This window comes from Mastacembelus armatus, chromosome 23 (assembly GCF_900324485.2).
Source record: "Mastacembelus armatus chromosome 23, fMasArm1.2, whole genome shotgun sequence".
NCBI classification, from domain to species: domain Eukaryota; kingdom Metazoa; phylum Chordata; class Actinopteri; order Synbranchiformes; family Mastacembelidae; genus Mastacembelus; species Mastacembelus armatus.
Genome location: NC_046655.1, coordinates 4,517,735 through 4,542,469, shown reverse-complemented (window position 1 = coordinate 4,542,469; position 24,735 = coordinate 4,517,735). Strand labels below are relative to the sequence as shown.

Below are 24,735 nucleotides of genomic sequence, written 5' to 3'. Positions count from 1 at the left end.
AAAAAAAATGTGGCAGTGGGGAGCAACCTCAAGCCATATCAGGACTGAATGATAGGAATGCTTTTTAAGTCATGCTGCAAAATTTGATTCACAGTGCAGGATTTCTTTGTAGATATGTTGGTGGATATTTTCCAAGGCTTGAATCAGTCAATAGAAAAATCAATCATAACCTTATTGGAGAAATACAGCTGTACAGTTTTAATCAATCCAAAAACACCCAATTGTCCATAAATTATTACAGTAACTGGTGGGAAATGGTACATATAAGATAAACTTTATTAATTCAAGTATTATTATAGATAACAATATAATCATGCAGGGATTAAAAACATACTTTTGAAGCACCTCAAATTTATAAGATCTATGTAACTGTCACAGTAAACATGATGAAAGGAAGGACACAAGAGCATTTTACATGATTTAACGTCTGTCTGTGCAAGGCAGTATATATGTCATGTAGCGGTGAATAATTGCTCATAAGAGATTTGTTGTACAGTTGTTTGTTTGTACAGGCTGGTGTTAAGATGGTTGCTTCCTCTGTTCACCCACAGCCCTGGCTGTAGCTACTATTAAGGGCACTTATGTAACCTTCTTAGTACTTTGATAGAGAACACTGGGACTTTTGAGCAGGGGGACATTATGTCATTAAAAACACCCAAAGGTCTGTGTTTAATCCAATATTTCCACACCCACATAGTTTCTTCTGTGGCTTGTTAATGTGTATTTACCAATTCCTACAAACCAACTTCAAAACTTCATTTCCTTTTCCACATATTTGTAAAATTCTCATCAGAAAAAGGTTAAGTTCAATTCAGGAATCTTCAGACAATTGTGAAATCTAGCCAACCATTACAATAAGGGCGACACAGTCTACAGTCCTATGAGGAGGTAATACGTCATCCTTCACTGCAGGGAAACATTCCCGTTTGTCAGCAAAATTCTGTCTTTGGCATCTATGACAGAAGGAAGTCATGGGATACGAACTCTACAATGCCAAACCCACGCTTAAGAATTCATGGGTATCTCTTCCTCTGGGAACTGAAGTGGGGTGTTTTTTCTGGACCTCCTGGAGTATAAAGTAGATAAAAACAAGCCAGTAAAAAACAGTAAAGATTGCGCAAGAATTTCACCCATGCTCTTGCTTCTGATGTGACTCAATTTCACAATTTTAAAAACTATTATGCATTTTTTCCAGCTTACCTTCTATAGCAGTAGAAGCTGGACAGAGCGAAAGCACCAATGATCACCAAGGCCACAATGACGAACACCACTGTTTGTCCTGCAGGAGAAATACAAAGCATAAAATGTTCCCCCTACAACTACACTACTACTACTTCATATTCCTGCTCGAAAAACTTTGCAACACGGCAGTATGACTGATAAAGCTTATAATGAATTAGATATAATGAATTTCACTGATTTACTCAAATACCTCATTCATCATTCACTCATTTAAAAATACCACTGATGGGATTTCTTCTTGGCAGGACATTTGGCACAACTACAGTGTCAACTTACTGTAGACAGGGAGGTTGGAAAAAGGATTAGCTGTCTTGTTGTATATGGGCGTAGTTGTGGTGGTCGTGGTGGTCGTGGTGGTCGTGGTGGTCATGGTGGTCATGGTGGTCATGGTGGTCATGGTGGTCGTGGGGGTGGTGGTTGAGGTTGATGCTGTCCCCTCCATCTCAGCTGGGACGAACAGAAAGCATGCATAAGATTCACCCATTAGTGCAATTCTTCCTAACACATAAACCACGTCCATATCCATTCTAAAAAGTGCCATCATTACCATCACTGGCAATAAACTTGACATGAACTGTAGGGGACACAAGTCAGATGTTACAGTATACATAAGAATGTATAGTATACTCTTGGCTACAATGACTGATGGGTAATCTTGATTATGACAAGGTGTGTATGAATCTTAAAGACACACCTTATTCGTGTGGGCTCAAGTGTGATTGGTTAAAATATGTTAATCTGACCTCATACATTTCACTCCATTTAAAGCAGCAGCCCTGGGAGAAAAATCCTTCAGTGCATTATGTGCGACTATAAGCTATTTACCGTGTGATGTGTCAGACAGGTGTAGCGCAGCAGCAGTGGTAGGCTCTGCTGTCTTTGCTTCTACTGTCATTGAAGGTGAGACGTTTCCACTGTGTGTTGTGTGTGGGCTCGTGGCAGCTGATGCTAAGAAAACAATAAAAGCAAGGTGTTTTATTTCTGTTATTAATCACATCTGTGTTAGTGTTATTAAACGTTCCAGCCATAAGGTTCATATGTATTAGACGTGTTAACTAACTAGTCTCTATGCCTATTCAGCAGACACCCAGAAACATTAGCAAGTCTAACAAATACCATTAAAAACGAATTCTATTTAGGTCTTCTGGGAATGGAACAAAAATAACCACAGCGTTGTTTCAAGATATAAAAGTCGGCAGCGCTGGAATACACAAAATCAGATCGAAATAACCTGATACACCCAGTGTGCTACAGCTAAATAACCACGTAGAGCTCTCACTAAAGGCACATGGAAGATGTTGGGAGGTAACTCATGTTTTTCAGCACCATCATATGTGTTGTCATACAGTAAGTACAGCTGCATGTTGGACTTTATTGTGATGGTCCCTAAAAAAGAAATTTCCTGTTTCAAACATGTAACTCACTGTGCTTTTGGATGAGCTATACTGCACTTAGTCAAATGTACGAAGAAATGCTACTTAGCAACCCTTTGGTAGTTTTTTATTACTAATATTAGTACTATTACTAATATTTGCTGCTTAAAATTATTACTACTAACCCAACTGAGGCTGCTGTTACTACTATGACCACCACTAACATAAATGATCAAGACAGATGTAGTGTTCTTCAGGGCTCATTAATATTAGTAGTTTTTTTTTTTACTATTATTTTTAATCTCCAGTAGTTATACATGTTATGAGTAAAATCAGAAGACCAATAAACAAAAAACATTAAAAAATAGATCAAATAGAATCTAAATGAAGTGTATGTTTACATCCATGCTGCTCACACGTACACAGCCACACTAATGCATGCATAATGAGGTACTTGAAATGCATCACACGTGATATAAAAATTATGGCTGTTTTTCACATGTTTTCATATGAACAGATGCACTTACTTGTTCTTGTGCTCTTTGCTCCGGGGTGGGCTGAAACACAATAGATGAGAAGTTGGACAAGTTTATTGCTCATCCGCAACCTGAAACTATGAATAAACCAGAAATAAGTTGCGGGAAAAATAAAATGACTTCCTTCCAGCTGGTGCTGCTAAGAGAAAGGTCAATTGCTCATTTCTCACATTGTTCCCTTGTGTCTTTCATGTAGTCATTGTTATTTTAGCTGGGGAGTGTATTACAACAGACATTTTGGATAGGAGGTCTCATTCAGATGTGGTTCTTGCAGTTGGAAACACAGCAACACCTTTGGCATGCACATATTGGTTTTCTTTATAATACACCACTTTCACTAGTTTGAGTGGAGCACTCAAAGAGTATGCTCTCAGCCCACACATCTGCATGACAACACTGCACTGTTAACCACTTGAGCATGAGACATTTTTTAAAAATTTCTGCCTTACAAAACAACAACAACAAAAAAAACCATAACCTAAATTTAGTGTCAGCTCCTCAACTGTTGAGCCAAGAGGCCAAGAGCTGTGGGATCTGATGAAAAGTGACGCTGAGTATCAAAAGATTATCACTGAAAAACACACCGTAATGCAAAAAGATACAAAAACAAAATGATATATTTTTTGGTGTATTGCTTCACTCAGGGAGCTGTGACTTCTGCAAACTTAGTGTGGATTTTAAAGTGAGTTTTCAAAATGTGACAACGAAGAACACAAAGATCTTACGTATACACACGAGCGTGCAGTTGGACCACTGTACAAGTCCGTCCCTGTCCCGGCATCTGATGAGATTCGACGTCCCCACTTTCCTCAAGTAACCCTCCACACACGTGTAGCGAAAAGTCTTCCCAACTTGGAAACAGGTCTTTGGGGGCTCTTGAGTGAGAGTCTTTAGAGGGATGTCTGGACACGGACATTTCATGTCATCTGGAAATAAACACACATCATATGAGCACATTAGCGCACGGATGCAAATACCTACACACACACAGGGAGCAAGGAAATGTGAGTGATCTTATATTCTGCTTTTTCCACTATTTCCACAATCTGTTTTATAGCACACGCTCCGATTGATCAGTACAGCGTCAAACACTTGTGATTAGACTATTTCTCACTTCTAACCAAGATTCAAAAGGATGTAGTTTCCTAGTGCTGCCAGGAGTTTGTTAGAAAAAAAGACTTCTGAGTCTCTAGGTCTTGGGTGTCACACAGAATCAATTGGGTGATGAGTATTTGCATATGCATGAGACATTTCCTGTAAAAAAGAAAAAAAAAACATGTATTTTTATTGTTGGCTGAAATATGTATTGAATTTTGATTTCCCCCCAAAAAAAGAGAAATTATTTCCCATTAGAAAATTCAATTTAAATGTATCATTGCTGTTTAATGAGTCATTGTTGCCCCACAAACAAACCGTGGCAGCCCGTGTAATAAAAGTTATTTTTTTTAAATAACAAACAAAAAAAACTGAAAAAGAAATAAACAAAAACTAGAAAACAATAACAATAGAGTCACTGTTATGTTTCACTTGGCAGCAGACGTATACAGTCAAAGTGAAGATTATTTAAGGGCAGTCCTGAACATGAGCTCCTGCTGTTTCTGGAAGTACTTACCGCCGCTGGAGCAGCGCGCAGCCCCGAGCAGACAGGCCATCAGATAGACCGAGACGGAGAGAGAAGCCAGACCCATCTGACCGCTCTGTGTAGAATTAAAACATGTTCACCCAGCAAACCGGGGCCGGTAAAGACCATCCTCCCAGCCGCTTTTATTCGCACTTTCTTTCTCTTCTCTTATGCCACACGCTTTCACTTTCACCACTTTGCCACTCCTCTAATCATTAAGAAATGATGTGTAATACGTGTGCTACGATTGTATAGGCTACGCCTGCAATCGTTAAGCTACAGACGCCATGTTTGTAGTTTTATAACAAAACAACGTCCACACTTGACTCCGTGTGTATTCTCCAAATACAGTCACTGTATAGACGCGCTCATATGCTCATTAAAACACAAATCTCACGTTTATAACGCATTAAAATGACAATATAATCTGCCGACGGTCATCCGGCCGCTAGATGGCGAGAGCGCGGAAGATGTCGCCAAATGTCGTGGACTGTCGCGCCTCGTTTTGTTGTTGTTTTACCGTCTTCCGTTGCGTACAGCGAGGAGCTACACATCAAATGTGCAGTCTGAGCTTTTTGTTCCAGAGACTTACGTGTAGTTAATGTCCATATATTTCCCACACTGGTAGGTTGAACACCAGTTGAAACAATATGATGTTTAGTCCGGTTCGTTCAGGAATAGACAGTTAGGCAGCTCTGTCGGCTTTAGCTCCCGTTGGCTAACTTAGCATCCACTGTCCCCTGGCCTCGTCAGAATAAAGCTAAATGCCGACAAATGGCTTAACTAAATTTATTGGATAAAACCGCTCAGTTATAAAATGTGAAGTTTATTAGTTAGTCAACGCTGTTGACTTAACACATGACTTTCTCACAATGATGCCTGTGGCGCCCGTTTAGAGTAAATCAGTGAAAGCCTGGTCTGTGTTCGTAGGTGAGAGAAGCGGTCAGGAGCAGCAATGTCGCTGTATGATGACCTCGGTGTGGCTGCCAGTGACACCAAGACCGAAGGGTGGTCCAAGAACTTCAAGCTGCTGCAGTCCCAGCTGAAGGTGAAGAAGGCGGCTCTGACCCAGGCCAAGGTAAGACCCGTGTGTCTCCTTTAGCGCCCGCCCTTGCTGGGGTTCGGGGCTGGCACAGGAGACTGGCAGGTTGGAGATACATAAATAGTAAGTGAATGAAAGTTCATGAGGTCACAGTGACAATGCGTGATTTGCATTTGGGCTCTTTCCGATTGTTTTGTGTGTGTAGACTCAGCGGATGAAGCAGACCACTGTCTTGGCTCCTGTCATCGACCTGAAGAGAGGAGGCTCCAGTGATGAGCGACAGGTCACAGATATTCCTCCACAGACTACTGCTGGACTCAAGGTCAGTCTTCTGCAGTGAACATGATCATCGGTTTTATTGAAATCCAGGCCTGCTAAGTTAAAACAAGTGTTTCATTTTTCATTTTATATCTACTGGAGCCTATCTGACGATGCATGAAATGAAAATATTTGAATGTAATTTTAATAATATGATACAAAACAGTGTGTAGGGTTATGATGCAGTTACCAAAGGACTTTACATTTTGCACTTACAATAAAATGTTCATGTCCATATTTCAATATTGCTTAAGTGATTAGGTCATGCATCGGAGGAAATCATCTCATGCTCATGTTTTGGATTTGTCCTGTGTGGTTGTTTCAGGATGCTGTGCCTACTGGGTTTTCATCCAGCGACGTGCTAATCCCGCTCGCAGACGAGTACGACCCAATGTTCCCCAACGACTATGAGAAGGTTATGAAGCGACACAGAGAGGAACAACAGCGGCAGAGGGAACAGGAGCGGCAGAAGGAGATTGAGGAGAGAGAAAAGTACAGACATGCACATTTATTTGCTCAAACACCATTAAAAACAGCCTCAGGCGTTCAATGTGAAAAAAAAAAGAACACAATGTAGGAGGCAACGATTGTACAGAATAAACGATCTATTCTTGATGCATGAGGAATGATACAGAATTAATCAGTTTGCTCATTGTCTTTTCAAAGTACTGTAGGTCATTTGTGAGAAACTAAAGAAAAACAGTTCTCAGAACAGAACTTGGTGTGTTGCAGGAAGAGGAAAGACCGACACGATGGAGGAGCTCCAAGTGGTTTCTCTCGTTTCCCGGCAACAGAGGGTGACTCAGATGAGGAGGAGGAGTATGAGAAAGAGAGGAGGAAACGAAGTGAGTAATGCCCACCACTTGGCATGGAGACTTAGGAGTACCTCCAACACTGAGTGATGGAGAATATAACTGGGATGTTTTGACCTTGATAAAACCAGTTAATCTCAAAGATCTAAATTAAACCAGTCATTGTAAGTCATGTCAGATCTTGTGTGGCTATTTACTATTATCTGATTTGAAACCAAAGATTTTGCTTTTCAAAACCAACACATTTTAATTTTTCCCCCCTCAAACACAGGCTGTATGCTTGTTTCTCACAGTTGTTTTGTGGGAGTTTTTGTGCTTTTGTTACATCTGATTTATGGTCACAGGGTGCATTATGGCTATTGTAGAGCCTGAGCTGATTCAACAGTCCTTATGTGATATTCACTGGGATTATAAAGGGAAACAAAACTACAAAATACTTTAGTCTTATGGAATTCTATGATAATTCAATGACAGAAGAGATATCTGAGACCATACAATCAGTTTTGTAGTTTTGTATAACTCTACCAATCAAAAACTATTATCTGACATTTCACTTGTCTGACTCTTGAGTTTCTCTTTTTTTCCCAGGTATGGGTGGAGCAGCCATCGCTCCTCCTTCATCACTGGTGGACAGGGATGGTATGTTTCCTGTCAGTTTTAACAAATCAAAGAACAGTAATAGCAGCGGAAGCTCAGCAATAATAAACAATAGTAAAGGAATTTGGTTAGATCATTGAAAATCTAACTTAATTTTAGTGGACTTAGTTTAATTTTAAATTCTGACCACTGAAGCCATTTGTGTGGGCAAATGTAAAAATTCTTTTGGGATTTTTTTTATGATGCTGACCAAGAGAGTCATCTCTGATCATCTGTAAATACAAAGCCTTAAACATGTCAAGTATAAATTTTATGCAAGCTTGCAAAAATAAAGATGATCTAGAACTGAGAATTGAACTGAAAACTTGCTTGAGCTGCATAGTACAGGAGTAGATGTAAGCGATTGTGCCTTATCGTGGTTTTAGGCTCGTCTTCGTATTCCTACGAGGATGAAAGTCGTCCTGCCAGAGGCTCGAAGGCCGCCATCCCTCCACCGGTATATGAAGACTCAGACCGGCCACGTTCACCACCTGGACCAACCAGCTCCTTCCTGGCCAATATGGGGTGGGTTGAACACATAAACACACACACACTAAGAAATTTATTTTTAGAATGAATTTTTTTTATACGCAAATATAACTTAAGTTCCGAAGATGTATGACTTTTCTCAGTTACTGCAGTACATCATTAAATATGATAACAAACATGGACTTATTATTATTTCAGTTATTTATGGCTCTAACAGAAGTGTGATATTAATTAAACTACAGTGGTGACAACCAGGTTGAATTATCATACTTTTTAAACCTGTTTTCGTTTTTTGTTTTTTTTGCTCCTGTCTTCCTGTCTACTCACACAGAGGAACAGTGGCCCATAAGATCATGCAGAAATATGGCTTCAAAGAAGGCCAGGGTCTGGGGAAGCACGAGCAGGGTCTCAGCACGGCTCTGTCTGTGGAGAAGACAAGCAAGAGAGGTGGAAAGATCATCATAGGTGATGCTGCAGAAAAACGTAAGGGCACCTATTTTTTGCTGTCAGTGTTCTCCTGGCATGATCACTGTTTACATTGCCAAGAAAATTTAAGTGAACCCTTTGAAATTAGTTACACCCAGTTATTACATCCCAGGGTTCACTTACTTTTTCCCCCAGCACTGTGAAGATGTACGTGTTCAGTCTTGTAAAGACATCAAATATTTAAATTCTTTGTGTGTGATAATAGCGAAAGTACTGTGTGTTTGTGTCTGGTCACATTTTATAAACCAGATCAATCCAAAGGGTTCACAGACATTTTTTGTCACTTTTTCATCCTTTAACTTTGCTTGCTCTCAAAACATTTTTACCTGTCAACTGCATGAAACATGACTTTTACTTGTGTTGTTCCAGCGCTTGTTTTGTATCTGTCAGCAGTCCCATTTCAGCATAAGTTTCATGTTTTACTTCCCCTTGTGTGCATGTTTTTGTACTTTTCCATTGTGTGTGTGTGTGTGTGTGTGTGTGTGTGTGTGTGTGTGTGTGTGTGTGTGTGTGTGTGTGTGTGTGTGTGTGTGTGTGTGTGTGTGTGTGTGTGTGACTGAGCAGCAGGGTCCAGCCAGTCAGGTGCTGCTGAGACTTCAGGCGGAGGCTGTACAGGTTGGCCTCCACTCCCATTTCCTATCTCTCATACGTAGAATTTGCTGTTCCATTTATTAATTTTGTTATTATTTATTAATTATTTTTGTAGAAAAATGTGTGTTTTTGCATGTGTTTTATCTATGCATGTCACGGTTTTATATTTTAAGATGTGACAGGGCAATGGGTAGAATAGTTTTGCATGGTTTTCTGCTGGATGTGCTAATCCTGACATTTTCTAATGCTGCAGCCTGTTCTCACTTTGTGGTTTGACTTTTAATTTTGATCCATTTTCACTTTTCTTTCCACATAAATGGGTTTCCCCCTACTTCATATAGTCTTTTTCTGCCTAAGTGGAACTGTAATTCACCCTTGTTTTCCCTCTCTAGCTGCTCTGCTTCTGATTCAGGCTTGCATGCATCTATCAAATATTTGAAGTCAGCACTTTTCAGTGTTTTCTGATTCTTCTAACCTATTCTCCTAATCTAAGAATGATACTATGCATCTAAATCCACAATACACATTTCGACATACCTGAGAGGCTTGGAAAATACACGCATTCACTTTCTTGAATATAGTATTGTAATAGTATAGTATAGGTGACTGGTTGAAAATACACAAGCTGAAATGCATAAACATGATGTGTATTAATTTACTAACAAATATAACTGTGTAATTAGGACAGTACAATCAACTGCTTGCTGCATGCAGTGTTCACGTTTAGCCTCTAGATGTCATGGTTGGATATCGTCATTGCAGTTGAGCGAGTTAAGCCCTTCTATCAGTGCTGTGCAGAATGAGAGTGTAGAGAATATAGTTCCCTCTTGGACTATATGCCTCTGGAAACCTGGACACCAAAGTATGCAAACACAAACTAGATTGCTATATTGTGGACCAGTTTGTGTACTGGCATGCACTCAGTTGCCATTGTATTAGGTACACCTTGTTAAAACTAATGCAGTCTACTGCAGTAAATCCTTTTTTATGGTGATACAGTTCAGTTTGTTATTTAGCCTAGCCGCAGTGATATAAATGAGCTGCAGCTAATAGTTTCAGCTCTGTATTTGTGTATATGTTTCAGTGTTTCATTGAGCAAGACATTTTCTCCTCATCTATAAGTCAGAAGTCCAAGAATACTAACTCGTTTTGCACTTGTGACCCTTGTAGTAGTCTTGCAGCAGCATGTACTGCATAACTCAGCTAAAGTGTCAGTTTAAGCTATTATGAAAACAGGTTGGCGTGACAACTGGAAAAATAAGATATCACATTGGCTCAACAACCCACAGCAGAACAATGGAATTTGAACAAAACGTGCTGAATTGTTTCATTTGTCACATATTGAAACAAGCTCCTTGTCTTGAACGATACAGTACGATAAACATCATTGTTCCACACGTTGAGTTGCTCAATCCAGCTTCACCAGCAGCATGCGAATATACATTTAAGGAAAGAAAAAATAAGAGGTACCTGTTGTGTCTGTTTCCATCCAACCAGCGGACTCCTCCAAGAAGACAGACGCAAATCCACTCACAGAGATCCTCAAAAACCCAACCAAAGTGGTTCTGCTCAGGGTACGAAGTAAAGGTTTTACAAATATTTTACCAAACATATCAAACACTGCACATTCAACATTGTCAAAGTATATCATTAAGTGTTATCCAGTTCTGGAAATCAGTCAGAAATAAGAAAATTGAAACACTACTCACACGTATATTACTGGTAACTTTAGTTTGTATTTGTACATTAGAAAATGACTAAAATTGAAATTGAGGAACCAGATTTCATGACCCTTTGCAGTGAATTAGTTGGTCTAATGTGAATGTGTCTGTTTCGTAGAATATGGTGGGCCGAGGAGAGGTGGATGAAGACCTGGAGGGAGAGACAAAAGAAGAGTGTGAGAAATACGGCAAAGTGGTTAAATGTGTCATTTTTGAGGTGAGAGATGTGAATCACACTGCTTGACTACATAGAAGTGACCGAACAGGGCACTCACAAAAACACACTTCATTTCTCAGATTGCGGATGTGCCGGACGATGAAGCTGTCAGGATATTTCTGGAGTTTGAGAGGGTAGAGTCAGCCATCAAAGGTCAGTGTTTTCTTTTACAACTCATTTCAATGCCTGAACGAACCACAAACAAATAATCAGCACAGGTCATTTGACAGTTGAAACTCGAATCTCACATTTCAGCAGATTTGACTTGGTAAAAACATCCGAATCAGGTTGTGTTGCTTCAACATGGGTCACATGGCTCCAGGAAGCTCACACTGTTTTGCCTGCATTGTCTTTCTATATGTAAGCAGTCATGGTAGGAGATCAACTTCATGTCATTGAATCAATTTACCACCATTGTATAACTGTTCTGATAGTGTGGGTGAAAGTGTGTCCCATTCTAAATGGGTTGGCCCAGATCAGAAACAAGGTGAGACTTGGCTCCCTGTGGTGTTACATCATATATGGCCCAGCATCCCAGCCACCCCCTGTGGCAGCGGCACAACTGCGCTTACATCACAGCTTTTTTGAAGCAGGACAGACGCTCAAAGAACTGGTGTCGCAGCTTATGTTCCTATACATGATAATGACACATTTCACTGCTCCCAGGAGGGAAGGTCTATTCAAGGTAAAGGAATTGTTCAGCATTTTGAAAAATACTCGTATTTGCTTTTTTGCAGAGAGCAAGATAAGATTGTTAAGGTCAACGCCATGACTGAGAGGACGCAGTGAACGCTGTGTATCTCAGTTGTCCTTTTTACAGGAAGGTTACATTTGTGTGTGTAAGAACTAAGCATTTACTTCACGTTGCCTCTAGACATAAATATGGTGGGAAACCACATTAATGTCACGTTTTTCCTCTTCCCAGACTGAACGAGAAGTCAAAGCAGAGTTGTTTTTCTTTTCGGGGCCTTTTATCGCTCACACTGTGGCATAATTTACCCTAATTTTCTCAACTGTTTACTTCACAAATCAAATTTTTTTTTTTTTTCTAACAATAAGAGACATGGGCATGTCCTTGAGAGTTAGAGGAAAAAAGTTCCACTCTAATGCAACAATGGTACTGCTAAAACAATGCTGGGTTTCTTTGTACTGTGTATTTGTGTTCTTTTTTTAGATAACTGATGTGTCATTACAGCCACATATTTTCTGCTACTAATGAATGAGATCAAAAGAACAATGGCAACGACTCTTATGATATTTCAAAAGCAGAACTTCTTTGTAGAGCTGCCATTTTGCAGCTAAGACTCAGGGAGAAATAATCATGGAGCTACAGAGATGATCATGACGTCGCTGCACACTGGATGGATTCAGAGAAAATCTCACGGTCCCTTAATTACAGCTGCATGTGCTTCAATGCAGTGAAATAGCAACCCTTGTTATTCTGGTTATGTAGTGTAGAGACGACAGTTTCCTCATAAACACCACAAAAACCAAAGCAGCCATTGTCGACTACAGGAGATTTAGGTAGACCAGTCTACATAACAAAAGAACTGTTGTGGATCCTTAACACCCTCTTCCTGGTGCAGAAATCACAACACAAGCTATTGTGGGCTCTGTTTGTCCCCCCCCCCCCCCACCAACTGGGAAGAGATACTGAGCTGCCAAATCCTGTACAAACAGACTGAAGCTCAGCTTCCTTACCAGACCTCCATCACCCCCCATTTCTACAGACTGAGGACTTCAAAGTCAGTCTTGCATATCCACCCCCAACCACAGCTAATGCACTCCACAGCACTTAGTCACACATTGTATAAGCTAACACATATGTCTACAGAGCACCTCATTGTATGGATGGGCTGTACATTTTAAATGTATGTATATTTTAATGTAATTCTATTGAAAGGGCTTTTTGGGACACAGAGGAGTATTGGAATGGGGTATTTGTGGTTTCTGTGATATTTCAGTGCTATCCTGTTGTTGAAAGCTTTATCTGTGCACTTGAGTACATTCTGACCTTAACTGTCTGTCTGTCTATCTCTTGTGCAGCTGTTGTGGATCTGAATGGACGTTATTTTGGCGGGAGAGTCGTCAAAGCCTGCTTCTACAATCTAGACAAGTTTCGTATTTTGGACCTTGGCGAGCAGGTCTGAGGTCAGCCCGGGCAGCTCGGTGAACAACAGACACTTTGAACACACAGCATCTCCGCAATTGTACATAAAACTTTTTTTATATTTCCTCAACAGTGTCTGAACATAGTGGTGACAACAACTCCCTCCTGTAGATTTTTTTCTCTGTGATGAAAATACCTTTATTTCAAAATAAAGTTCTACAACTATGTTGACTTGACCCTTTCTAGTAAAATCATAACTTCAACTTGAAGCTTGGAAAAATCATGTTGTGGATCTGTCCATAGTAACTGAGAAGCCTAGTTTTTCTACGAATTTTTCTGACATAACACAGGTCCACAATGGTGTTAACACATCCCCAGGGCCTATAGTTTTAATTTAGCCTTGATGGATTATGGGAAGGGGATGGGGACATTGAATGAAGACTCAGCCTCATTCAGAACTTATGTAAGTGCCTCAAAAAGGCCCTGGAGGTTCCAGGGAAAAATGTCAGGAGGGATCCCACTGGAGCAGGTTTATTACAGATCAAGGAAACGGGGTGATCGAGAAACAAACGAGAGGAGGCTGATTAGAAAAACTGATTCTAACATTCACACTGCTGGAGTCACAGGTCAAGGGGAAGTGAGTTAGGCAGAAACTAAGAGATAAAATCATGCTGACCAGCTGTACAAAGACAAATAAAGTGAAAATAATGAATTTATTAACGCAATTCAGAATAAAATATAAGTCTAAAAAAAAAAAATTTAACCAAAGTAAGCAAAAATGTATGTGTCCATATTCAGTTTGTTTTGGCTACAGTTGAGCCTCTAGAGGTGATGTGTGTGTGTAAGTGTGTGTGTGTGTAGTATGTGTGTTATGTAGGAACCAGGCCTGAGAATAAACCTGTCCTAAACAAGGACAGCATAGCGATGTGATTGGCTGTTGGTGGCCTATTAAAACCCCGACATAAATACCAGCTGGTCTGACTCAACACAAGGTCGAGGGGTCATGATGTATGTGGCTTAAAGTGTCGGCTCACTGTAGGTTGACCAGGATATGTTGTCCAGTTTCTTTAGAAGAGAACAAGCCAATGACATATTTTGAAAAACGGAGACAGTTTAAAACAAATGAATAATGAATAAAATGGTACATGATTTTGAGTTTGTGTTTTACAGGTAGTGACACACTTTTAAACTGTTCCTCCTCTTCAAATGGATATCACAAATACTAATGCATCAACGTAACAAGTAAAAATCATGCATTGAAAGTAAGTACTTAAGTACAATTACTCAAGTATTATCAGAAATATTAGCAGACAACACACTGGTTTTGCACTGACTACTTGTTGGGGTATTTTAGTACAGCGGTGCCCAATCTAGGGGTCAGACCTCCTGCCAAGGTTCAGAGCTGAGGAGGGAAATGAGGATAAAAACATCTTATGTGATCTATCTCTGTTTACCTCTTAAGGCCCGGAACATTTCTTTAAAATAAACAATCTGAAAAAAAAAAAGTTGTTTATTTGTCGTGACAGTCTTCTCTAAATTGTAAAAGCTTCAGTTGAATCAGCAGCGGATATATTTTTTTTTCCATCTGTCTAGTGAAAATAATAGTCAGCTGCAGGGGTGTAATCTCAAACACACCCAGAATCTGATTCTGTGTTCCTGTAAACTTTCCTGCTCTCTTTTTGTGAGGCAGTTTAAAAAAAGAAAAGTTTGCTACCGAGACAAAAGGCAGACACAAACCCTTTCCCAACCAGTTTCACCACCTGAACACTTTCAGTTCAGCGTGTGACACATTTGAATCCTTCACGTGGAAAAATCACAGCATGAGTGCATGACTTTATGAAAGTTTGACTTGCATTTTTTTTTTTTTAGGAAAATAAATGCAGTCATGGTCTATGGAAATATTTTTGTTGGATGTTCAGTACCGAGGCTAAATATCACAGCTGTAGCTGCGCCCTCTTTTGTCTTCCAGCTGCCCTTTGTCCAGGTGGGTAGCCGGAAAGTGTTTGTCATTCTCATTAGTAAACGCCATTAAGTAAACAGGATCAGTATGAGTGACACGAAGAATCATGGTTTGGGAAAGGTTGAAAAGAGTTCAGGGTGTTTTCAAAGTGGAAGTCCAACCTGAGGCAACAAAGGAATTTCAGTACACTGTAAAATCTTATGAAACTAAAACTTGGTACTTGCAAGTTTGGTAAGTATTTTTTTTTTTCTTTCTGTGCAGCCAAACTATAAGGGCAATAAAACAATTTTACACCTACAGACAGGAAACTGAATAAGTTACCTACAGAGTAGTAAGTAAACATTATTATAAGGTTCTTTTTACAGAGACTTTATTACACAGAACAATAAAGTCAAAGCAAAATTGAGTCAGGATAAAAGCAGTAATGAACAAAATAGATGCACAGCAAATAAGAGATTAATTCCAGTGGGATTCACTTTTTTGTTAGTTTTTAAAGTCTGATATTTTGCATTATGTCTGAAAGGTCTGCAGAGTTTTAGATCAGAAGATGAAATGAGATTGAAATTGCAGCTATAACAGTGTGAGCTGTTATATTAAGTCTGCCCTTTTATTTAATCCTACACGTTTTTTAAAAACTGAACTATATTTGTATTGTATTTGTATATATCGCATCTAGTGTCGTCCTTACTTTTATCGATCCAGGAAGTTTGATTCTTCCTCATCATTTCCTTGCAGCACCCTAAAATAAAAACCCGCATAATCAGTCTGGGCTTTTGTGTAATTATACCCATTATGACTCAGTGGGGCAGCTCGGGGTAAGGAGGCAGAGTGGGGTGATGTGAGGAAACGCACGTATTCCAGGTTTGATCCCAGACTCAGACTGAGGGAGCAGAGACAGAAGGTGTTAAAAAAATGTTTAAGACAGAGTCAAATTTCAGCTCAACCTGCACAGATATAACGTTAAAAAAATAACTATTAATCTGCTTTTTTAAAAACTGCACTTTTGTATCGGACTAATGCGCAGGATGAATCTAATCACGGCTATAATGACTTTTCTCTTTTACAAAAGCAAAAGAAAAAGAAAAATAGTTTTCTTTAAAAAACGCCACTTGCAGGTAACTTAATAAAATAATAATCACTTTTCCGATTTGGAAAATCCACAAACAGCCTGTATTAATTTGCAGTGGGGAAAATCAGTGCATTTTCTGGAGCAGGCTACAACAAAGAATCAACAGCCTGCAAAACATACATAAAAAGCGCCTCGGTCTAATCTTCCCAAATGTAACATGCAGGAAGTGTAAACGATAAAAAACAATCCTAAATATCACCAATCATCAACAGCTGCTCCCTTTATCAAGCGGTAACAGCTCATTTCTTATGAACTGTTCCTAAGAACAACAATAATTCATATAGAAATGATTGCTGCTTTATTTAAAGTTTGATAAATACACTTAACCGATTGGTTTGAATAAGGGACCGAAGCCTGTGTTTAAGTTCTACTGCACTAAATACCAATAGTGCTAATAACAGTCTGCGTGTAAAGTGATGATATGTAGTTTTCCGCAAAGAGGCGCTGTGGCTGCCTTTGTGTGTGTGTGTGTGTGTGTGTGTTTGAATTTCGTCACGTCAGTGACGTGGCTTCCCGGCCGGGCGGGGTTAAATAGCGGATGTGTGCCGCAGACCGGCACATTAGCTCGGCTCAACGTGCTACATAGACCTGATCAGCTCAGATCATTGGACCAGGCTCCACCGGCTTCTTTTTTTCTTCTTAAAAGTCTTTTCGTCCCGGACCTTCAGTTGCTAAGGAATGCCCAGGGAGCTGACACAGAACAGGATCCAAAAGATCTGGGTTCCCAAAAAAGATGACAAGGCGGCACCCCGGAGAGGTAAAGACTTCATTTTCTCTCATACATGGCCAGTTTCATTGTTGGTGTCGTGGTGTCGTAGTGTCGCTACAGATTTATGTTTCCATGGTAGCGTCCTATTGTCGCCTGTTGCTACATGACAGAGTCTGGAGGTGTTTCATCAGCACCGGCAGACGACACGCGTGTCGGTTTTCCCGTAGACTCCCCGTAGCCGGTCCGGGTGTTTGCGGTGATGTAACGGTGTCTTCGCTGCACCTGTCCCCCTCCGGCCACGCGCTTTTTGTCCGTCATTACTTTGATTGGTGGTCTTCATCTGCACGCGCGGCAGGTCACGTTTCCCACCGGTGGTATGACGAAGCATCGGTCGCTATGGTTACACGGCACCTCTGCGCGAGCCTTCGATTCAGCAACGTTTCCTAATTGGTCAGAGGCAGCGCGTGAGAGTGACGCGAACCTGATGCTCATTTCGGGCTTCACACCGAAAGAGACTCAGGGGAGCGATGAGGAGAAACGAGCCTGTGTGGGTCTGAGCTGATTTCTTCTTTAATTGTGCTCGTGGACATTTTTAATGGAGGCTATTAAAAAGTATTTTAAAACTAATAAAAGTAGTTTTATTTTAATACCTTTAGTATTTTATATATATAATCGTTTTTAGTATTGACTTTTTATCCTAAAATAACAGAGTAATTAAATCTGCTGAGTTACTTCAGAGCAACCAATAGGATTCTTGGTGAGAAAATATTTTTTCTTCAGCCATAGTAGCTGCACATCTGGATTCACACTAGTCACTTCAGCCTCTGATGCTCATTATTGATGGGTTATGGATAGTGTTTATCAAATATCTCTCTAGAGGACCCTAAGGATGAGAAAAGAGGCATGACTATTTAAGTGCAGTGATGTGGTACAGGACAGGATGGAGATGGTGGCACAGAGGTTGGAGAGAGATGGATGAACCAGATGCCCAAGCTTTAAATTAGAGTTTAATCCGTTTTTCAGTTTAAGCAGGGACGCTCTCCTGTTATGGAAACAAGATTATCAGCACTGTGAGGAAGTGTGAATTAGAGGTCTTAAACTATTATCAGCTAATGATACCAGCTGCTGCTGATGACCGCAGCCTGAAGACCTAGTCCAAAACAAACAAACAAACAAACAAACACACACACTTTTGAAGCTGCAGAAATTTGGCTTAGAAGCTGAAAAACTGAAGCAAAGAAAAACCATGGCAGAAGTCCATAAGAGACTTTTTGCTTTAAATTGCTGTTTGTCTTCAGTTTCTTTTAATAGCGTTAGTGCTTACTGCATCACAATTTCATAAACCATCAACATCCTGCATGTCTCAGGTTGCCGAGAACAAGTTGTTAATTCTGTCCTTGTCGTCTTCTGCGCCTTCACTGTTAAAGTTCAGATTGAGATGCGTTGTCATGTAAGATATTTATTTTTTATGTAGTTGTATTCATGATGTATTTCCTCCTTTCATCCGTCTCTGCAGCAGCTGGTGCCCCCCACTTTGCCAACCCCCCCACAGTCATTGTGATGGTGGGCCTGCCTGCCCGAGGCAAGACATACATGTCCAAGAAACTCACCCGCTACCTTAACTGGATTGGCATGCCCACCAAAGGTACACACACAGACATGCTGGCACAGTTTGGTCAGCATCTTATCAACACTTAGCTTATGTTTCTACTTCCAGGACATGATGTGCATACTTGTTTCTCTCTGTGTTGTAGTCTTCAACGTGGGAGAGTATCGCAGGGAGGCAGTCAAGAACTACAGCTCCTATGACTTCTTCAAGCCTGATAATGAGTGTGCATTGAAAATCAGGCAGTAAGTCCCTCAGAGTAGTGGTGTGTTTTTTTTTTTTTTGTTTTTTTTAAGCTGTAACAAAAAAACATAACTATTTCCTCCAATGTTGTTCTCCAGGCAGTGTGCCTTAGCAGCTTTGAGGGATGTCAAGTCCTATTTGAAGGACGAGGGAGGCCAAGTAGCGGTGAGTTTTCCCATTATTCGTCAAGTTTTCAAAAAGGCTGTCCTCGTTTTGTTACACGATGAACAACCTCTTCTCCTCTGTCATGTTTCCTGTAGGTCTTTGATGCCACAAACACAACACGAGAAAGGCGGGAGATGATCCTGAAGTTCGGCAAAGAGAATGACTTCAAGGTAAGTGTTGCTATGACGACTTGAGGAGTGAAAGTGTGACATCGTCACCACTACAGTGACTTTCAATGACTTTCCCTTTTTCTGACCAGATCTTTTTCATCGAGTCAGTGTGCGACGATCCCAGTGTCATCGCCTCAAACATCATGGTGAGTCTCAAACATGATGCCGCTGCATTCTTTGCTGTGTTAAACAGCTTCAAATGTTTACAACCGTCTGGTGTCAGGCGTCACTGGCCATCTGACAGTCTTTCTACCCGTTCAGGAAGTGAAGGTGTCATGTCCAGACTACAAGGATTGCAACAAAACAGATGCAATGCTGGATTTCCAGAAGAGAATTGAATGCTACAAAACCAGCTACCAACCTCTAGACCCTGATCAGCATGACAGGTAAATCAGCAGCACAGAGTGAGACCATCCTAACATCACTACAGACTGTTACTGATTGCTCATCCTGCCTCACTTCTCCCTTCCTTCAGGGATCTCTCCTTCATCAAGGTGATTGATGTAGGTCGCCGGTTTCTTGTCAACCGGATCCAGGATCACATTCAGAGTAAGATAGTTTACTACCTGATGAACATCCACGTCCAGCCCCGAACCATTTACCTGTGTCGGCATGGAGAGAGTAACGACAACCTGGAAGGACGGCTGGGTGGTGACTCCGGCCTCTCAGTGCGGGGCAGACAGGTATGAACCACCACAGGCAGGTCTTCAGAGTAGATGATAAAATTCTTAAACATCAGATAAACGTCACGTGTTAAATACTGTCCACTCCGTGCCGCAGTTCTCTACCGCCCTGGCTCGGTTTGTGGAGGAGCAGCAGCTGAAGGACTTGAAGATCTGGACCAGCCAGCTGTGTCGCAGCATCCAGACTGCCGAGCACCTGGGAGTCCCGTATGAACAGTGGAAGGCATTAAACGAGATTGATGCCGTAAGTGTCACCGTAACACACACCATTAGATCACACCACGCATTTAAGTCTCTGACCAAACTGAACTATTCTATCTGTATTCTTTCAGGGAGTGTGTGAGGAGATGACATATGATGAAGTGAAGGAGAAATTCCCAGAGGAGTTTGCTTTGAGAGATGAAGATAAATACTACTACCGCTATCCTGCTGGAGAGGTACACACAGTCCACATCCTTCACATCCCTAAATACATAGCACATAGTTCAATTTAGGTCATTTGCTCATAAGTGTGCCATCTTACCACAGAGCTTTTTAAAATATCTGTGATCAAATAATGAACATCATCTTCTTCCTGATTGCAGTCCTACCAGGACCTGGTCCAGCGGGTGGAACCGGTCATCATGGAGCTGGAGAGGCAGGAGAATGTCCTGGTGATCTGCCATCAGGCCGTCATGCGCTGCCTGCTGGCCTACTTTTTGGATAAGAGTGCAGGTAGGTACTACAATTCCCATAAGTCCTCTGGTTTAGGGTCAATAATCTGCTGCATCTCTGCTCATACCTATGCTTCCCTTCCAGATGAGATGCCCTATCTGAAGTGTCCTCTCCACACAGTGCTAAAGCTCACCCCAGTCGCCTATGGGTGCAAAGTGGAGTCCATCAGTCTGAATGTGGAGGCGGTGAACACTCACAGAGACAGACCAGAGGTACAGACATTCTTGATCAGAATTATTACTGGGAACTTCCTGCTGGTTTACACAGAACTGACGTTGGTGTTACATCCTGTAGAAGTGCATTGCAAAATAGTTGATTTCAGTTCATTGTAACAGGAAATGATTACCAAGAACTGTGTATGACCTGTGTTACCATTATGGTTTTGGCAAAAGCCATTTATGATTTTATGTTTTCACAGGAAACCACACAGAGTTACACATTCATTTGCCTAAAAGCCAATTTCTGACTCTAGGCCTCATATGTACAACTTTTGTTTCCCCTGCAGGAGGTGAAGAGGGGTCCTGGCACTTTGATCAGGAGGAACAGTGTTACTCCCCTGACCAGCCCAGAGTCGAACATCAAGAAACCTCGTATTAATGACTTGAATGAGGCGCCGATCCATGAACTGCAGCCCTCTGTTGCCTCGTTGCCCATCTGCAGCTCCTCACACCTTCCTCTCTCTCTGGCCGGACAGGTGAGATTATCAACACACTTTATGTTTTCCTACACAGTCGGTATCTTATGGCCAGGACCGAATTATCTAGACTCAAGTCACAGGAAGTTGATACTTCATGCCCAACTTTATGAAAACTATTAAAAAGAAGTTGATAGTTCTGCAGAGAAGTCTTTGTATTTGGATGACAAACCATGTAAGAAACATTTCCTTCAGATGTTTCCTCTGACAACATCTGCCTGTATGTTCACTCATGTCTTCTCTGTCCTCTTTTCCTCCGCTGCCTTCTCCTCCTCTGTACTTTACAGCACTGGCTGGGCAAAGTTTGCCTGTAAGTACTGCTCAGTTCAGCATCTCTTGCTGCCTTCTGTCTATCTCATTCCTCCACTCTCTTCCTGTTGCTGTTCTGTGTTGACATCCCCCCTCTCCCATTTCTGGAATTACTCACTGAAAAAACAAAAACAAAAATCTGTTCTATGTAAATCTAATTTTAATTTCTCATATTTTCATATGTATATATCATACCTCTAATGGTCATATGTGAATACAGTTTTCTATTTCATCAAATTGGCATTTTCTGAATATTAATAATATTAATGCTCTTATTAAGACACAGTTCAACAGTAGCTCTGTACTTTTCAGACTTGACTCATGGGGAAACGATACTTTGTATTGTATTGTTTCCTGTCATTGGGAAAAAAGACTACACATACTTCATACTGTAATTGTTCATGGGGAACTCTCACTCCCTAGTTTGCATTCTTGTCATTCCAAAGTTTTCGTCATCAAGATTAGTGTGTTACTATAACACTGATTCATGCCGTCTGTCCTGTTCTTGCCTGGTCTATTTTTGGTCTGTCTTACGCTGATTAAAGCTGAACCATCCTCCAATATGTCAAAGTGGTAAACACCATAGAGGCTTCTCAGTTAAGTGTAGCTGTAGATCCTTAGCTAAAGAGCTGACAACATTCATAAAGCTAATTACAAAGCATCAGTCTCCATTCACAAACAAGCAGATTTTGACTGTCCGTTGTGTCTCTAGTGAAACCCCTTTATAAGTCCACTGGATTTTCCTTTGACTTCTCTCTTAAGTAGTTCCTTATTTTGGTTAGTGCAATATAACTATTGACTGTGCTGTTTCCTTGTTAGAATGACACCAGCTTTGACCAAACATGCGTCTCAACAGCACCCAACCAAACTGTGGCAGTTAAATGACCCTACTGTCGTTAAACTGCAGACTGCTTGAGAGGAAATGGCAGGTCTGCACTAGCTGTGCTGCTGCAGTGGCAGAGCGTGAATAGCACTGCTGGCTGTGTGAGGATCTTGTCAGCTTCATTCATAATCACCTGAGGATTAACTGGGTGCAGGGACTCACAGTCGTCCCATTCAACCCATTCACACACTCATTAACGCAGTGCTAGACTTCACGCCTTCTAAAAATATCAAAGGAAGTTGGGGCCTAAGAAAACACTGGTGATGTAACTTGTTGTTTAGGCTAGCGGTTATTTCATTTCGTTGCTGAGTTTGTCGCTGAATGTGGTGTGTCGTTAATAGTTACCTCAGTACAGAAGCTTTAATGTTATCGATGCATGTTGTTGTGTTTGCAGAACCTGAGGAGGAGCTCATCTGGCCGCCATGACATCCTGCAGCCCTGCCAATGAAATTGCACTGACGTGTCACGAACTGCAAGTAGCCACTGAATACAACCTGAAACAAGGAAAAGTCATATTGAAAGGGGACATCTCTTTAAAATGTAAAAAAAAAAAAATCAACTCGTTCGAGGCTGTATCATTTTGTCAGCCGAGGACACAAGTCACTGTCTCTTTCACTGTTCAAAAAAAGGGCCAAGGTTAATGAAGTTGGTGCCTGATCAGCTGCTCATTTCAAAGCTAATTCTCTCTGGTGTAAAACTAATTCATACTGAAAGAAGCAAACTGTGACTTCATTAAATCCAGTCATTGCCGTTACATCTCCCAGCTCAGATCATTAAATGTGTGGAGAGACCAAAGACCAAACGTCACACCCAGATATATAACATTAAGATCCTTTTATCAATCATGTACTTATGGTTATAGTTAACCAACAGAGCAATACAGTGCTTAGTATACATTGGACACTTCAGTTTTGTTTTCTTTTCTTTTGTAAATGTGGCGGAGCACCATGATTCAGTTGACTCCTTTCTATGCTAACGCTAAAGAAGCGATGCATTTTGCACAGTGGGGATATCTTTATTTACTTTTGGTGTCACTATGTGATTCTACCAGTAACAGACGATTTTTGCCGTAGAGTGCCTGTAGTGCTTGTTAAGCAAACCTGATGCCTGCTATTTCTCTGAGCTCGACTGCGAAAGGAGAGGCACTACATTTCACCTAATAACTCCCCATATCATTTGAATACTTTGTCTGAATATTTATTTTTCGTTGTGTTTTTCAGTGCTACTTGTTGATCTTTTAACCAAGTTCTCTTCCACTGAAAGTTCCCTTGATTTTCTTTTGGTGTCTGTCTGCTACACATATCCAAGCACCTACGTTTTTTTTGTTATAACAATGCCTGATGTTAATAATGTCTTTGTAAAATGATTGTGTACATACAGTGTAACTGGAGATGTGTGGGGACACAGTTTGGAAGTCTCTTGGGACTTGTATTGTAAAAAGTGTGTAACAGGTTTTTGTTTTTTTTGTACTAATATGTTGGGACTGAATGGAAAAGCATCTCCTGAGAATAAGCTGCTGCTTAACTCTCTCAGAAAATATTTAACATTTTTGCTTGAGATACTTGAATTCTTTTTTTTTTTTTGTAACAATTATATTCTTTATTTATTTTTATGTAGTTTTGAATGACTGACTAGAATGTTCCTTGTTTTATTTTGAGGACTATGGATGAAAGGACAATATGTTGTACAGTTGATTTTTAAATCTGCTGGACCAATAAATCTCCTTTGGAAAAACACAAATGTTTGACTTCTTCTTTTCATTGGTCCAAATCCAACATTAATCTTCTGATTGCCTTTTTGTATTCCCATTTATGGAGCTTGTCTGCAGGAACCACAGCGTGTCCTGGCACTCCTGCTGTCACCATCTCACCTATTTGTGAGTCACACACTGTGTGAGCATGCTACTTATCAGCCCGTGACTAGGCCCATTCAGGTTGTCGCTGTGAAATGACATCAGTGAGGACAATAAAACAGCCCTAGGTGAATTATTGTACTTGGAAGTATATTGCTGATGAATTCCAAAGTAGATAAAAAATGTTTTAGTAGCTTGGTTGATTATTGACTGATGCTTAGTAACTTGAAATGGATTTTTTTTTTTTTTCTTAAGCCATGCTCTCCTAATGCCACCATAAAGTCAACAGTTGTAGTTTTGAGGATTGCCATAAAATTTAGGTATATCCTGAATGAATGAACTAATATTTTGTTAGACTTGCAGTCCAGAATAAAAATAAAAACATACAAAGCTGAGAATGAAGTTTTTAATTTATTGATTCATC

The 24,735-nt window shown here is 40.5% G+C and overlaps 3 protein-coding genes across 8 annotated transcripts; 2 read left to right on the top strand and 1 right to left on the bottom strand.

The window, feature by feature from the left end:
• Positions 1–174: 174 nt before the first annotated feature.
• il15ra (interleukin 15 receptor subunit alpha) lies at positions 175–5,135 on the bottom strand. 3 transcript variants are annotated; one of them, XM_026327456.2, is made up of 7 exons: positions 4,764–5,116; positions 3,877–4,077; positions 3,143–3,172; positions 2,068–2,190; positions 1,519–1,689; positions 1,201–1,279; positions 175–1,066 (listed from the first exon to the last, which is right to left on the bottom strand). In XM_026327456.2, exons 1-7 carry the CDS (start codon positions 4,837–4,839, stop codon positions 1,006–1,008), a joined length of 741 nt encoding a protein of 246 aa, XP_026183241.1. In that variant the 5' UTR covers positions 4,840–5,116; the 3' UTR covers positions 175–1,005. The 3 variants fall into 3 exon arrangements, with proteins under 3 accessions (XP_026183241.1, XP_026183242.1, XP_026183243.1); XM_026327457.1 differs by having other exon boundaries at positions 3,887–4,077; positions 4,764–4,921; XM_026327458.2 differs by lacking the exon at positions 2,068–2,190 and having other exon boundaries at positions 4,764–5,135.
• A 119-nt stretch (positions 5,136–5,254) lies between these two features.
• rbm17 (RNA binding motif protein 17) lies at positions 5,255–13,419 on the top strand. 3 transcript variants are annotated; one of them, XM_026327454.2, is made up of 14 exons: positions 5,255–5,396; positions 5,703–5,850; positions 6,020–6,136; positions 6,458–6,624; positions 6,865–6,977; positions 7,533–7,583; positions 7,967–8,105; positions 8,401–8,552; positions 9,120–9,170; positions 10,644–10,720; positions 10,986–11,084; positions 11,165–11,237; positions 13,131–13,235; positions 13,328–13,419. In XM_026327454.2, exons 2-13 carry the CDS (start codon positions 5,728–5,730, stop codon positions 13,232–13,234), a joined length of 1,266 nt encoding a protein of 421 aa, XP_026183239.1. In that variant the 5' UTR covers positions 5,255–5,396; positions 5,703–5,727; the 3' UTR covers position 13,235; positions 13,328–13,419. The 3 variants fall into 3 exon arrangements, with proteins under 3 accessions (XP_026183239.1, XP_026183237.1, XP_026183240.1); XM_026327452.2 differs by having other exon boundaries at positions 13,131–13,419; XM_026327455.2 differs by lacking the exon at positions 9,120–9,170 and having other exon boundaries at positions 13,131–13,419.
• Positions 13,420–16,823: 3,404 nt separating this feature from the next.
• pfkfb3 (6-phosphofructo-2-kinase/fructose-2,6-biphosphatase 3) lies at positions 16,824–23,053 on the top strand. Of its 2 annotated transcripts, none has more exons than XM_026326797.2 (14): positions 16,824–17,040; positions 18,512–18,637; positions 18,747–18,843; positions 18,940–19,006; positions 19,102–19,176; positions 19,266–19,322; positions 19,438–19,562; positions 19,652–19,859; positions 19,957–20,103; positions 20,192–20,296; positions 20,444–20,573; positions 20,658–20,785; positions 21,079–21,267; positions 22,854–23,053. In XM_026326797.2, the coding sequence occupies exons 1-14, from the start codon at positions 16,962–16,964 to the stop codon at positions 22,905–22,907; spliced, it is 1,587 nt and encodes a 528-aa protein (XP_026182582.1). In that variant the 5' UTR covers positions 16,824–16,961; the 3' UTR covers positions 22,908–23,053. The 2 variants fall into 2 exon arrangements, with proteins under 2 accessions (XP_026182582.1, XP_026182581.1); XM_026326796.2 differs by having other exon boundaries at positions 18,509–18,637.
• Positions 23,054–24,735: the final 1,682 nt, after the last annotated feature.

Bases quoted from the DNA above. Each gene is read 5' to 3' on its own strand.
- rbm17 (XM_026327454.2), top strand. From the start codon at position 5,728: ATGTCGCTGTATGATGACCTCGGTGTGGCTGCCAGTGACACCAAGACC. The intron at 6,137-6,457 runs GTCAGTCTTCTG...TGGTTGTTTCAG, and splicing joins AGACTACTGCTGGACTCAAG to GATGCTGTGCCTACTGGGTT. The intron at 9,171-10,643 runs GTTGGCCTCCAC...CCATCCAACCAG, and splicing joins TTCAGGCGGAGGCTGTACAG to CGGACTCCTCCAAGAAGACA.
- il15ra (XM_026327456.2), bottom strand. From the start codon at position 4,839: ATGGGTCTGGCTTCTCTCTCCGTCTCGGTCTATCTGATGGCCTGTCTG. The intron at 4,078-4,763 runs GTAAGTACTTCC...GTTTATTTCCAG, and splicing joins TGCGCGCTGCTCCAGCGGCG to ATGACATGAAATGTCCGTGT. The intron at 1,067-1,200 runs GTAAGCTGGAAA...TTTATACTCCAG, and splicing joins AGCTTCTACTGCTATAGAAG to GAGGTCCAGAAAAAACACCC.
- pfkfb3 (XM_026326796.2), top strand. From the start codon at position 16,962: ATGCCCAGGGAGCTGACACAGAACAGGATCCAAAAGATCTGGGTTCCC. The intron at 19,177-19,265 runs GTAAGTGTTGCT...TTTTCTGACCAG, and splicing joins GCAAAGAGAATGACTTCAAG to ATCTTTTTCATCGAGTCAGT. The intron at 20,104-20,191 runs GTAAGTGTCACC...GTATTCTTTCAG, and splicing joins CATTAAACGAGATTGATGCC to GGAGTGTGTGAGGAGATGAC.